Source organism: Sinocyclocheilus anshuiensis, unplaced genomic scaffold (genome assembly GCF_001515605.1).
Source record: "Sinocyclocheilus anshuiensis isolate Anshui unplaced genomic scaffold, SAMN03320099.WGS_v1.1 scaffold293, whole genome shotgun sequence".
In the NCBI taxonomy this organism is placed as follows: domain Eukaryota; kingdom Metazoa; phylum Chordata; class Actinopteri; order Cypriniformes; family Cyprinidae; genus Sinocyclocheilus; species Sinocyclocheilus anshuiensis.
Window position 1 is genome coordinate 492,620 of NW_015540858.1, and position 13,182 is coordinate 505,801.

Genomic DNA, 13,182 nt, shown 5'->3' on the forward strand with positions numbered 1-13,182 from the left:
CATCAAGTTCAAGACATTGATGCTTGCATATAGAACAGCTACAGGGTCAGCACCTGCCTACTTCCACTCACTACTACGAATCTACATCCCCTCCAGAAGTCTGAGATCCGCTAGTGAGCGACGCCTCGTGGTACCATCACAGAGAGGCTCAAAATCACTTTCCAGAACATTCTCGTTCACCGTTCCTGGCTGGTGGAATGATCTTCCCACCCCTATCCGGAATGCTGAATCCCTATCAATTTTCAAGCGACAGCTAAAAACTCATCTCTTTAAACACTACTTGACTTCACCATAAAAAAAAAATAATAAAAAAATAAAAACTTTTTCTTTCTCTTTATTTATTACTTCCCTTTTCTAGCTTGCACTTATTTGAACAAAGCCTAAAACTTGGTATTACAAGCACTTCCTGTGTCTGTTTGCCTCTTTAAGAAGAATCGCTTTATGTATTGCCCAATTGTAAGTCGCTCTGGATAAAAGCGTCGGCAAAATGACTAAATGTAAATGTAAATGTAAAACAAGACATTAGAGGCATCTATTTCGAATGAGGCTATGTTGCATAATATCTGAAGTTATTTTGCTTGATTCAAGAATTTTTAGACATTTGTACTAGAAAACAAGACAAAAAATACTAAGAAAATCATTTTATGCAGTGTAATCATTAATTTTCACATCATTAATATAGGTTTTACAACCAGACTGAATCAACAAGAAACCAATTTAAAGGCAACATTAAATCAAAATGGACCCAATTTTCTTATTTTATATTCATGTTTCTAAAATATTCATTTGCTGAAGTAAAATGGGGTTTGAACTCAGTTGCATGTTAACTTCAAACTGGATTTTCCAGCAGGCCACAAACCCATACTGATAAAAGTTTACACTATTAAAAAAAAAATTGTTTTTTTTTTTCGAAGTAAATAAAACAAAGATTATTGTAGATATGTTTTACAAGAAAATAGTATTTCAGTCTTTCTACTTCATGTTTAATTCGATGTGAATTTACTAGCAATTTATGAGTAAAAATGATGGAATTTAGTTTCCGCCGCTGGATAAAAATAAAAAAGGTAATTGCGACTGAATCTTCCAATTCTGACTTTTTTTTCTCGCAATTGCAAATTTACATCTCGCAATTCTGTCTTTTCTTCTCTGAAATGCATGAAATAAACAAACACAAACTTGTAATTGCAAGTTATAAACTCAGCGAGAAAAAAGTCAGAATTGTGAGTTTATATCTCGCAATTCAGACTTTATTTCTCGCAATTGCAAGTTTATATCCCACAATTCTGACATTATAACTCGCAAAAAAGTCAGAACTGTGAGATAAAAGGTCAGAATTGCACAATTGCCCGTTTATATCCCTCAAATCTGACTTTATAACACAATTTTGACAATAGTTTCAAAGCAAATCCTACACTTTTTTTTTTCAGTGTAGGTCAGCAAGTTGTGTTATTGTTAACTAAGGCCCCGTCCACACGGAGACACGTTTAGCTGTATACGCATAAATTTTGTATCGTATAGGCATTTCGTCCACACGGATCCGGCGTTTTGTGAGAGTGAAACCGATATTTTTTGAAACCGGGTCCCAGAGTGCTGAAAACACCGCTCTTGCGTTTTCATGTGGACAGCGAATCCGTATATTTTCTGAAACGATGACGTCATCAGCCCACGTCTCGCCCCTAGTCAGACACCGTTACGTCACATGACAGCAACAAAAACATGAACAAACACTGAATGATTGTCTTTTTTATTAACTAACATTAACACAGATTAATAAATGTATTGTTCCATGTTCGTTTGTATACCGCGCACAAGGTATAGGGAAAGCTCTGGCTTCATGTGGATGTAGCCTAAATCTGCCTGTGGGTCAGTTAAAGATGTGTACTAACAGTTCTGCGATCTCTGCTCTCTCTTCTGCTCTTTCTAGTTCACCCTCCAGAATCACCAGCTTCCGAGCGACCTGCAAAAACACACACGATATTCACAGATCCAGACTCAAACCACAGAGTAAACCCTATTAAAAGTGTGTGTGTCTGACCTCTTCATATTTGCGGTCGGCCTCCTCAGCGATGTGTTTGGCTTCTTTGAGCTGTATTTCCTGAATTTCCATTTTCTCCTCATCTTTCATTGCACGATTCTCAATCACCTTTATGCCTCTGGATACAAAACACAGTTGAATATTGAGTCATTTTCATTGGTTGCTTATTTTTTTAAAATACGTCTATATAGTTTTAATTAATTTTTATCTCAGTTTTAGTTTTAGTTATTTTAGTACATCAAGTTACACTAAATGAAAATGAGAAATGTTGCCTTGGCCACTAGCTGAAATAAAATAAAAGTTTAAGATTTTTATATTTGATTTCAGTTAACATTTATTTTATCTTAAGTAACAAAATAACAATTTAAGTAAAAAAAACAATTTTTTTAAACATCTGTATTAAAATAAAGCTAATACAAATGATATACAGTCTGGCAATTTTTACTTGATTTTTACTTGATTTTTAAGTGTTTTTATTAATTGAACATTACGTTAACGAGAACACTGTGCACAGAAGGAATGATAATTAGGTGGATGGGTCAAATATTTTTATAGTTCAAATATAGATTTAAATTTTGAATTTGAGTTTTTATTTTTCCATTTTCCATTTTATTTTAATTGTAGTTAACATTTTGGTCATTGTTTGTTTTGCGTTTCTGCCATTTATGTTAGTTTTTTTTTTTAATGTGTATGAAGTTTTTATACATTTTTATTTCAGTTATTTTAGTACATCAAGTTAAACTACATGAAATGAGAAATGTTTCCTTGGAAACTATAGCTGAAATAAAATATGTGTAAGGTTTTTATATTTTATTCAGTTAACAGTCCATTAAGTAAATTTTGTTTTATGGTTTTAGTTGTAGTTGAATAATAGCTCGTGTGTGCACAGATGCATGTGTGTGTTTGTACCTCTCGCTCTCATCCGCCGCTTTCTCTGCCTCCTCTAGTTTCTGGAGCGCGGTGGCCAGTCTCTCCTGAGCTCGGTCCAGTTCCTCCTCCACCAGCTGGATCCTGCGGTTCAGAGCGGCCACGTCTCCTTCCGCCTGTCAGCATACAGAAAAACAGCGCTTAAAGATCCCGGCTAGGAATCTGAAGGAATGAGGCAGAATTAAAAGATCCTACAGGAATACTTTTAGAAACGGGTCTGGATTATAATCTTAAAACAATCTGCTAAAATCCTACTTGATAAACTGAAATTCTAACATCACAAAAAATATATTTAACATAACAAAACATAAGGAACATAAAGAAATTTCAGCTCATCCAGTAAGATCTTGGTGGATCCTTGTAGGATTGACTCCTATTTGAAATTCCATAGTTTTTTTATTTGAATTTTAATGTCCATTATTTACAAAATTATACTGATCTCCTTTGTCTTTCTTTCTTTCATTCTTTCTATATATATATATATATATATATATATTCAGAATATTTTTATGCCATCAGTTGCCATTAAGAATGCAAGTTCAAGTTATTTAAAGAACTAAAATATCTAAAACTGAAATAAAAACTAATAAAAACTATATAGACATATTAAAAAAAATAAAAACGACAAAACACAACAAAATTTTAACTATAATAAAAGTGAAAACAGACAATATAAAAATGAAATCTAATTTAAAATATTGGTTCATGCAGCTACACAAACGTGAACAAATCAGGCTTCAGTATCAGAGTAAACAGGAGTTTCCCCATAAGTGTATCAACAGTGTATCAAGTGCTTAACTTAAACTTATTTTATTTCAGCTATTTGCCAAGAAAACATTTGATATGAACTTGATGTACCAAAATAACTAAAACTGAGATAAAAATTAATAAAAAAACATACCAAATAAAAAACACACAACAAAATTACTAAAACTTTAAAGGTGGGGTAAGCGTTTTTTCAAAAACGCTTTAGAAAACTGATTCGGGCCGAATAGCAAAACAAACTTGTAGCCAATCAGCAGTAAGGGGCGTGTCTACTCATGATGTGGAGGAGAGCGTTCAGTGCACAGGACGGACATTAGCGAGCCGAGCAACGACACAAAGATAGAGATGGCGGATAAAAAACAAAAGAGGAAAACGTCTGCGGAACAAAAGAAGGCTTACGATAAGGCAAGAAGTAGGAGCCGTGTAAATATCGGATCAGCTTTCCAGCGCTGGAGAGAACTCAAGGAGCGGGAAGGCCTGCGATCGGATGCCGAAGTTGCTTTGTTTCTTCTCGATAGGTGAGTAACAAACACCGTGTCTGTGCCGCAACAACTAAAGTCTGTCTAGTACACTGGACGCGACAAAGAGACCGCTGAAAATCATTTGAAAAGTGTGTCAATACGTCATAAATAGAACGCAGCAGCAGTTTTCTGTCGGGGATTTGTCGTGTCGTGCCGCGCCACATTCAGTGTAGATCCAGTGTATACATATCTATGGTGTAGACAGCATCACTGATTATAATGAGTTCTATAGTATTTTGTCGCGCCGCGCCACTCGCGTCCGGTGTAGACACGGTGTAACATTGGTTTTGCTTTGTTTCACAGAACTAATCGTTGCCTGGGTTGCGTACGTATGTGTGGGGCGGAGCTATCAAAATAGGGGCGAGACCTTTTTGGGATAGGGGCGTGTTTGTTTTGGTGATTTCAAATGTCAACATTGGCTACCAGAAATCACTTACCCCACCTTTAACTAAGATTAAAATTAAAACAAAAATATAAAAACAAAAACAAATTCAAAATACTAATAAAAACTGATACTAAGGGAGAAAACTTTCATTTTTAGGTAAAATAACTGCTTAAACTCTAAGAAATCAGTAGTTTTAACACACAAAGAGAAATCTAAGCACATGTGAAGCAGATTCTTTCAGATTCACTTTTGAATGAGAGTTTTCCTCTGGTCATGCCCACTTCCTATTACACAGTACATAGTGGGCCTCAGCCTTATAAGGTGCTCAAACACGCATCTGATTATCATGCCATTATGAGTCTTTAAAAGTGGCAAAGCTGCCTGGAAAACAGCTTCTTGGTCTTTAATGCACAAATATCAAGATTATACTTTGAATGAACCCTTTGTGCTGCTCCACAGACACACAGACAGGAGGAATAGCCGATCAATTAAATAACTGCTGATGCTTTACTGGAGAGCATAAATGTGTCTCATTTCAGTTGAGATGAGGAACCAGATCACAGACTGAGCTAATAGTCTCCTGCAGTACAGTCATTTCAGACCATTGCATCTGCTGATGTTTTGGATCTGCTTTCCAAAGCTATATGGAAGAAAGGGCACCTGGGTCATGTTTTTCTAAGAGACACATGTTGGGTGAAAGCAGACTGCAACAAATAAGACAGGAAGTGAGAATGTGAAGAACGTCATGTCCCCGACTAACTGTCCGACAGCGGTTTCCAGGAAAGGGGCTGCTGGGCTGCTTTATTAGAGGTCAGTTTTACCTCTTAAAAAAACAAACATATTCTAAATTCATTACAAATTAATATAAAATGTAATATTATACATTTTTATATATTATATAATATATCAAATCTATATTTATATATATTATAACATATATGTATAATGTTTTATATATATATATATAATATATATTTTAAAATATAAAATAAAAATAAAATTATTTTTAAAAAATCATATATTATTAAATACATTTTTTATATTATACTAAATATTATATAACAGCACAAAATATTTAATAATATATATATATAATAAATAAATCTTTATAAATCGTAATACATCTTTATTATATATTTTATAAATATAATATATGTAATTCTGTTATATATTACACAAAATTAAAATAATATTTTATTTAAAAATTAATCGGTCAAAAGGTGTCGGAAGCATTACAAAACACTCCTCTGACAGCTGCTCACGGTAATGTGTCCACTATAAATCTGGTCTAAACGAACAGAAATACTGCTGAGGTAACAGGTCGAGAGTTTGAGTTTTTTCCCCCAAATTTACTGTAGGCTTAGTTCAAAAATAATATTTTTCTCACCAAGTGGAGAAGAAATCCCTATAACTATAACACCCAGGTTAAAGTGATTTTCCAAACCCATCTTAAGTGACTGTATTTTACATGCATTAAACACAAGCTGATTTAAAAAAACAAATCAAGTTAATATTTATCAGATGAGGTTTATTTTTCAAATGCCAGTATTAACACACAAAAAAAAACCTGTTGAACATTTCCACCAGATAAAGTTAATTTAACACAGGTTAACTAAAGAGGGGCATGTTGTCACACTATGGAGTAAGTTGTCACAACGGAAGCCTGCTGCTTATTGACACTTATTTGCATATAACAGCCTTCTTCAACAACATCTTTTTCAGCAAAATGTAAACAGTAAAGCAATTATGAAACACAAAACCATTCATAAAAAAAAAAAAGAACTAAACCCAACAGAAATAAATGAAAACGAGGATACAATTACAAAATATAAAACACTAGTGACATTTTGCCTTGATTGCACAAATGCTTGTTTTCTCTAGCAGTGGTTTCTAAACCTTCATGAAGGTAGCTTTTAATTTAAACCATAAAATGTGTTGTTAAAACAACGATATTTAAAAAAAATGTCTGTTTGGGGCAAGTCGTCACATGTGTTTTAAAAGCTATAGCCTACAATTTATTCATCACAATATTTGTTAGCCAAGCAATGCTTTGACATTTTTGTATGTTATATTTTGTTTTGTGCTCATTATTTGAGTTTTGGGTATAAATAATAAACTATTAAAAGGCAAAAATGCACTGTAGTAGTGTGACAACATGCCCCGCTATGGCGCCAAGTTACATATAATCTGAATAATATTCACTATTCAATATTCAATGTGAGAACTAGCCCCGTTCTCACCTATTACAATTTTTGCTTTGATGATAAAATTCACAAAAAATACTTAGATTTTAACTACTGTTAATACATTTGTGCAACTGGACTTTTAGTAAAAAAAAAAATTGCTTTGAAGATAAAATTCACAAAAAAAAAATGATCAGATTGTGCAACTGGACTTTTAGTAAAAACGTTTAGTGCGATGCACATGCAGCGTGACAACATGCCCCGGTGCAGCATCACGCTACAATACCATGAGACACATTCACGAAAGTGTGACAACTAGCCCCGGTCTTTCTGTTCAGCGTGCACAGAAACGAGCGAAAGGCATCAGACAGAAGCAGCAGAGAACGAAAGAGGATGGGAAGGTAAGACGGTTTCCTCACTCTCTCCCGCAGGTCTCGTTCATTGTCCAGCTGCGTCTGCAGAAACTGCGCTCCGTCATGCGCATCATCCGCCTGCTGCTGCAGACTCTGGATCTTCCTCTTCACGGCGTCTAAAGACTTCACAGACATCCCCAAACCTTCACACAAACCACCCGAGCGATCTAGAGACAGAATCCGGCTGCAAAAGCGAATTTATAAATAAATGAAGACCGCAGATTTGGAGCAACTTCTGTGCGTCTCAAAACTGTCGCAAACTTTCCATTTGTGCGTCTCTAATTCGCGGAGCCGCAGAATGAGGAATTCTGGAAAAAGGGCAGGACCAGGAAGAAGATGCGGGTTTCAGATGACATCAGGGGGTGGTGTTCCTGTTTGACTTCTGCTGCTATGTGCTGACTTCTGGACATATTTGGTGTTTCTTATACGAATGACCATGTGTGATTGCAGCAATGCTGAGATATGAGTGCGTAAAATCATCAGTGCACGGGAAATAAACGACTACTTTTCACACTAGTTTAATGCATTTATTCACTAATAGTGTAAAACAGTGAACATTACATGCATCACAGGAAAATTCTGTAATTTTTCTGAAACGTCATGCACATTACAGCACTTTCTACACCATCATATCACATTATCATTAAGTTTAATAGCATTATGTGGTGGAAATGACAGACATTTTAAATTTGCATTTCCCTTCGAAATGGCTCAATTGTCTTTCTAAGGCAGATTGCACAGCAATTATGACAAATATTTAGGCATATATAATTTTATTTTAATTTATATAGTAATTAGCATTTTATATATGCTAAACACACACATATATTTATTTATTTATGCTAAATACACACACACACACACACACACACACACACACACATACATATATATATATAAATGATGGGCAATTTTAATGTATTGTTACACAATATAAATGTCAAACAATCAGATCCTAAATTTAATTTTTAAAGAAGCTTTTTTTTAAAAAACAAACGAAAAACAAGTTAAATACAGACTAACTATCATGATGTGAGCTAGCATGCTTAGTGAGTCAGACAGTTGTTGTAGTGCTTATATACCAACTTGTTAGCATCAAACAACAAAAAAAGATGCCCATGACATGCCAACCTAATTTATATCATATTTAAAATCACACACATCTGTAATTTATAGGTAGACACACAAACAAAAATGCAAATACACAATATTTTTAAGCAGATCTTCACCTGAGTATTCACACATGCACATGCAGCTCAAATACTTCTACAGCTTCTTCATACACACTGTAAGGGTCTCCATATGTTCTTCAGCACATATTCTTGAGCAGGACGTGCTGTTGTAATTATTGGCCCTCTCACAGCAGTTATGGGGCGGCACAATCTGACTGCATGCTGATTAATTTCATATGCTGTGCTCGGAAACACATTCTCACAACGTCCAAGCAGAAATACATCTATTGTCTGGCTCAGTTAATGTATATAAAAAGATAGTTCTGACTCCGTATTCTGATTGCTTGAGCCACACTGGAAGAACTAATGTGCTAAACACACACCAATGAGTGTCCATTTTATATTAATGCACCATTGTATGGCAGCATATATAGTCAGGCTAATGAACTGCATTACTTGCCAGAAGAATTGTTTACTCCAATTATTATTAAAGGGGTCATATGATGCTATTTCAATTTTTCCTTTCTCTTTGGAGTGTTAAAAGGTCTTGGTGCATAAAGAAGATCTGTAAAGTTGCAAAGACTAAAGTCTCAAATCCAAAGAGATATTCTTTATAAAAGTTAAGAGTCAACCACGCCTACCTAAAACGGCTCGTTCTAACATGCCCCCACATGTCTACGTCACGATGTGGGAAGATTTGCATATGTGTTTTTTGAAGCTTAAACTGTTCGAGGTGATTTTACCATGGTTAAGAGATGCAAAGCCTTGAGTGACTCACAGCTTTTTTGAAACAGTTCACTGCCTAATAAATGACATAACGCTATTACAATGCCATTTGTATTCCATTCAGTGAATTCCAGCATGTGTGGGAGTATTTTGCAAATGCTTGAGTGTGTGTGTTTGTGTGTGTGTGTGTGTGTGTGTGTGTGTGTTTCCCCCAGCAGAAGAGTTGGATTCATTAGATTCAAGAGCTGAAGGTTTATTGTTTGCTTAGTTGAATTCCTCACATTCCTGGGCTGTGTGTGTGTGTGTGTGTGTGTGTGTGTGTGTGTGTGTGTGTGTGTGTGATTGTGAGTGAAAAGAAAGAAATGAAGTGAACTTCATGCTCTGCACAGACCTATACTGTTGCCTTGTATAGAAATATTACACAAATTGTGAGACGGTGCCGTAATGATCTAATTTAAGAACATATTTTTCTTTTTTTTGTCCACATAATGAAATAGAAACAAACTTTCAGTATTTTTATAGCTTGGGCTAAGTCAGTGTTCAGACTGCTTATTTATAATCTAAAAGAAATAGTTCATCCAAAGATAAAAATAATATTTCTGTTCCAAAACCTGAGCTGCCTTGCTGTCTACTTACTAAGGCAGCATAATTTCAATTCCAATATAACTGAATAAAGGTTTGGATGTTGCCAAGCTAATGGTGTCATATTTTAATCAGCATAACAAATATTGGGTAAAATAGGAAAACAACTGTTTTTATCTACAGTTTTAGCATTAAATATTTGAAAGAATATTTATATTTAAAACAATGCATTCTGTTATTGACAAAAGGAGGCATCTTTTGTCGTCTAGCTTCTTGGATGACTTTAAACTGTTGTCTGTGTTTTGGAGTTTATCTTCACTTTCCATGCAATGAAAACATGCAGCGGATATAAGCATCTGCCAAATGCATCGTGTAAATGTACTGTAAATATAATATATAAAGTTTGGAATGATATTTGGAAAGATTTCTTTTTTTTTTTTGCATTTATTTGATCAAAAATACAGTAAAAACAGTAATATTATGAAATATTATTACAATTTAAAAGAACTGCTTTCTATTTGAATATATGCTAAACTGTAATTTATTGCTGTGATGCGCAGCTGAATTTTCAGCATCATTACTCCAGTCTTCAGTGTCACATGATCTTCAGAAATCATTCTAATATGCTGATCTGCTGCTCAAGAAACATTTCTGACTATTATCAATGTTGAAAGCAGCTGTGCTGCTAAATATTTTTGTGGAAACGTTGATACTTTTTTTCAGGATTCTTTGATGAATAGAAAGGTCAAAAGAATAGCATTTATTTGAAATATAAATATTTTGTAACTTCATAAATGTCTTTACTGTCACTTTTAATCAATTTAACGCATCCTTGCTCAATAAAAGTGTTTTAATGGTAGGGTTTAATGAGTTTTAATGGTATATGATTAAGTGCAACTGTTTTTAATAAATAAATAAATTAAGAAATAATGAGAAATGTTTCTTGAAAATCTTAATTATTCCAAACTTTTGAGCAGTAGTGTACCTTTACATCACTATTATTGTGATTTTAGTAAACGTTTTTTAGTAAGAGAACGGTTTTTTCTTTATTTATACTATGCTATATACCAGTGAATCTCAACCTTTTGGCGTACCGGACCCCAGTCCAATTCAGAACCATCCTCAAGGACCCCCAGAACAAAATGGACTCATCTATGTATCATTTGTATCTTTGTGAGGACCAAATGTAGTCAAGTATAATTCAAGTTAGTTGACTTGTCCAGTATTTTGCCATATCATCAGCTATATTGGATTTTTCTTTCATGGGAACATTTCATGTCACAACAATTCATACTTTATACGGACCCCCTGGCCTTACGTCAAGGACCACTATATATATACACTGCTATATACTATATGATAAAAGAATGCAGCTCTGGGACGGTGGACGTCACGTCCAGACAGTTTTTTATAATATTTCTCGGTTGTGCTTTGCAGTCTGGGTTTTCTCCCTGTGGGTTTCAGAGGTGGCTTTCGCCCTAAATATCCATTTCCTCTGCATGTGAGCCCGGATTCCACAGCTTTCCGAGGTTGTTTTGTTAAAAAATAAAAGAAAAGCTGATGAGTTCAAGTAAGCCTTGCTAGAAAATTGCACACTGAAGACATTTGACGTCTCTGGGGAGTCCGGTAACAGAATGAGTGGGAAAGACATTTATTTAAGGCTGTCAGCGGTAGCCGAAAAGGAATGTGGGGAAACTTTTTCTTCCCATTTTTTTTCCACATGGGGCTGCTGACATGCTCCCACTATGATTAAAGCATTTTTGTTGTTGGAATGAGAACAATCTGTCTGAACCTTACCATCCTGACCAGGTGCCAAGATTTACTGCGGTGCCACATGCGTATGAAAGCAGCGAGGGACTCATTATTACGATCACATCCGTTTTTGATTTTGATGATGGTGTTTAACCGAAAACTGACGTCTTATTGAAGAAAAATTATTTTATCTGTATAAACAGTGTCTAACGCTTGAATACTCACGTCTGTCGCCTTTTTCTCAGACAGCTCCAGCTTCTCCTGAGCGTCTTTGAGAGCTTCTGAATATTTGTCCAGCTCATCTTCAGTTCCTTTCAGTTTCTTCTGCAGAGCAAGCAACTCGTCTTCTAGCTAAAAAACCAATAACAGAACATAAGATTAACAGATAGATAGAATGACAGACAGACCGATTATAGATAGATAGAACGACAGAACGACAGACAGACCGATTATAGATAGATAGAACTACAGAACGACAGACAGACCGATTATAGATAGATAGAACGACAGAACGACAGACAGACCGATTATAGATAGATAGAACTACAGAACGACAGACAGACCGATTATAGATTGATAGAACTACAGAACGACAGACAGACCGATTATAGATAGATAGAACAACAGAACGACAGACAGACTGATTATAGATAGATAGAACAACAGACAGACAGAACGACAGACAGACAGACAGACAGAACGACAGACCGACAGACCGACAGAACGACAGACAGAACGACAGAGAGACAGACCAACAGACAGACAGACCGACAGAAAGACAGACAGACAGAACGACAGACAGACAGACAGACAGACCGACAGACAGACAGACAGAACGACAGACAGACAGACCGATTATAGATAGATAGAACGACAGAACGACAGACAGACCGATTATAGATAGATAGAACGACAGAACGACAGACAGACCGATTATAGATAGATAGAACGACAGAACGACAGACAGACCGATTATAGATAGATAGAACGACAGAACGACAGACAGACCGATTATAGATAGATAGAACGACAGAACGACAGACAGACCGATTATAGATAGATAGAACAACAGAACGACAGACAGACCGATTATAGATAGATAGAACAACAGAACGACAGACAGACCGATTATAGATAGATAGAACAACAGAACGACAGACAGACCGATTATAGATAGATAGAACAACAGAACGACAGACAGACCGATTATAGATAGATAGAACAACAGAACGACAGACAGACCGATTATAGATAGATAGAACAACAGAACGACAGACAGACCGATTATAGATAGATAGAACAACAGAACGACAGACAGACCGATTATAGATAGATAGAACAACAGACAGACAGAACGACAGACAGACAGACCGATTATAGATAGATAGAATGACAGAATGACAGACAGACCGATTATAGATAGATAGAACGTCAGAACGACAGACAGACCGATTATAGATAGATAGAACGACAGAACGACAGACAGACCGATTATAGATAGATAGAACAACAGACAGACAGAACGACAGACAGACAGACCGATTATAGATAGATAGAATGACAGAATGACAGACAGACCGATTATAGATAGATAGAACGTCAGAACGACAGACAGACCGATTATAGATAGATAGAACAACAGAACGACAGACAGACCGATTATAGATAGATAGAACAACAGAACGACAGACAGACCGATTATAGATAGATAGAACAACAGA

At 35.5% G+C, this 13,182-nt stretch overlaps 1 protein-coding gene across 3 annotated transcripts in view; it reads right to left on the reverse strand.

The window, feature by feature from the left end:
- The window catches only part of LOC107687908 (tropomyosin alpha-1 chain-like), a 28,219-nt gene that overhangs the window by 7,439 nt on the left and 7,598 nt on the right, over positions 1–13,182 (reverse strand). For 2 of the 3 annotated variants that reach the window (XM_016485393.1, XM_016485392.1), the window contains exons 2-5: positions 11,687–11,812; positions 2,945–3,078; positions 2,036–2,153; positions 1,887–1,957 (exon numbers count right to left, since the gene is read on the reverse strand). In XM_016485393.1, coding sequence (XP_016340879.1) covers positions 1,887–1,957; positions 2,036–2,153; positions 2,945–3,078; positions 11,687–11,812 — 449 coding nt within the window. Of the gene's footprint in view, positions 1–1,886; positions 1,958–2,035; positions 2,154–2,944; positions 3,079–7,235; positions 7,529–11,686; positions 11,813–13,182 lie in introns of those variants that run through there. The other variant, XM_016485394.1, reaches the window with a different exon arrangement.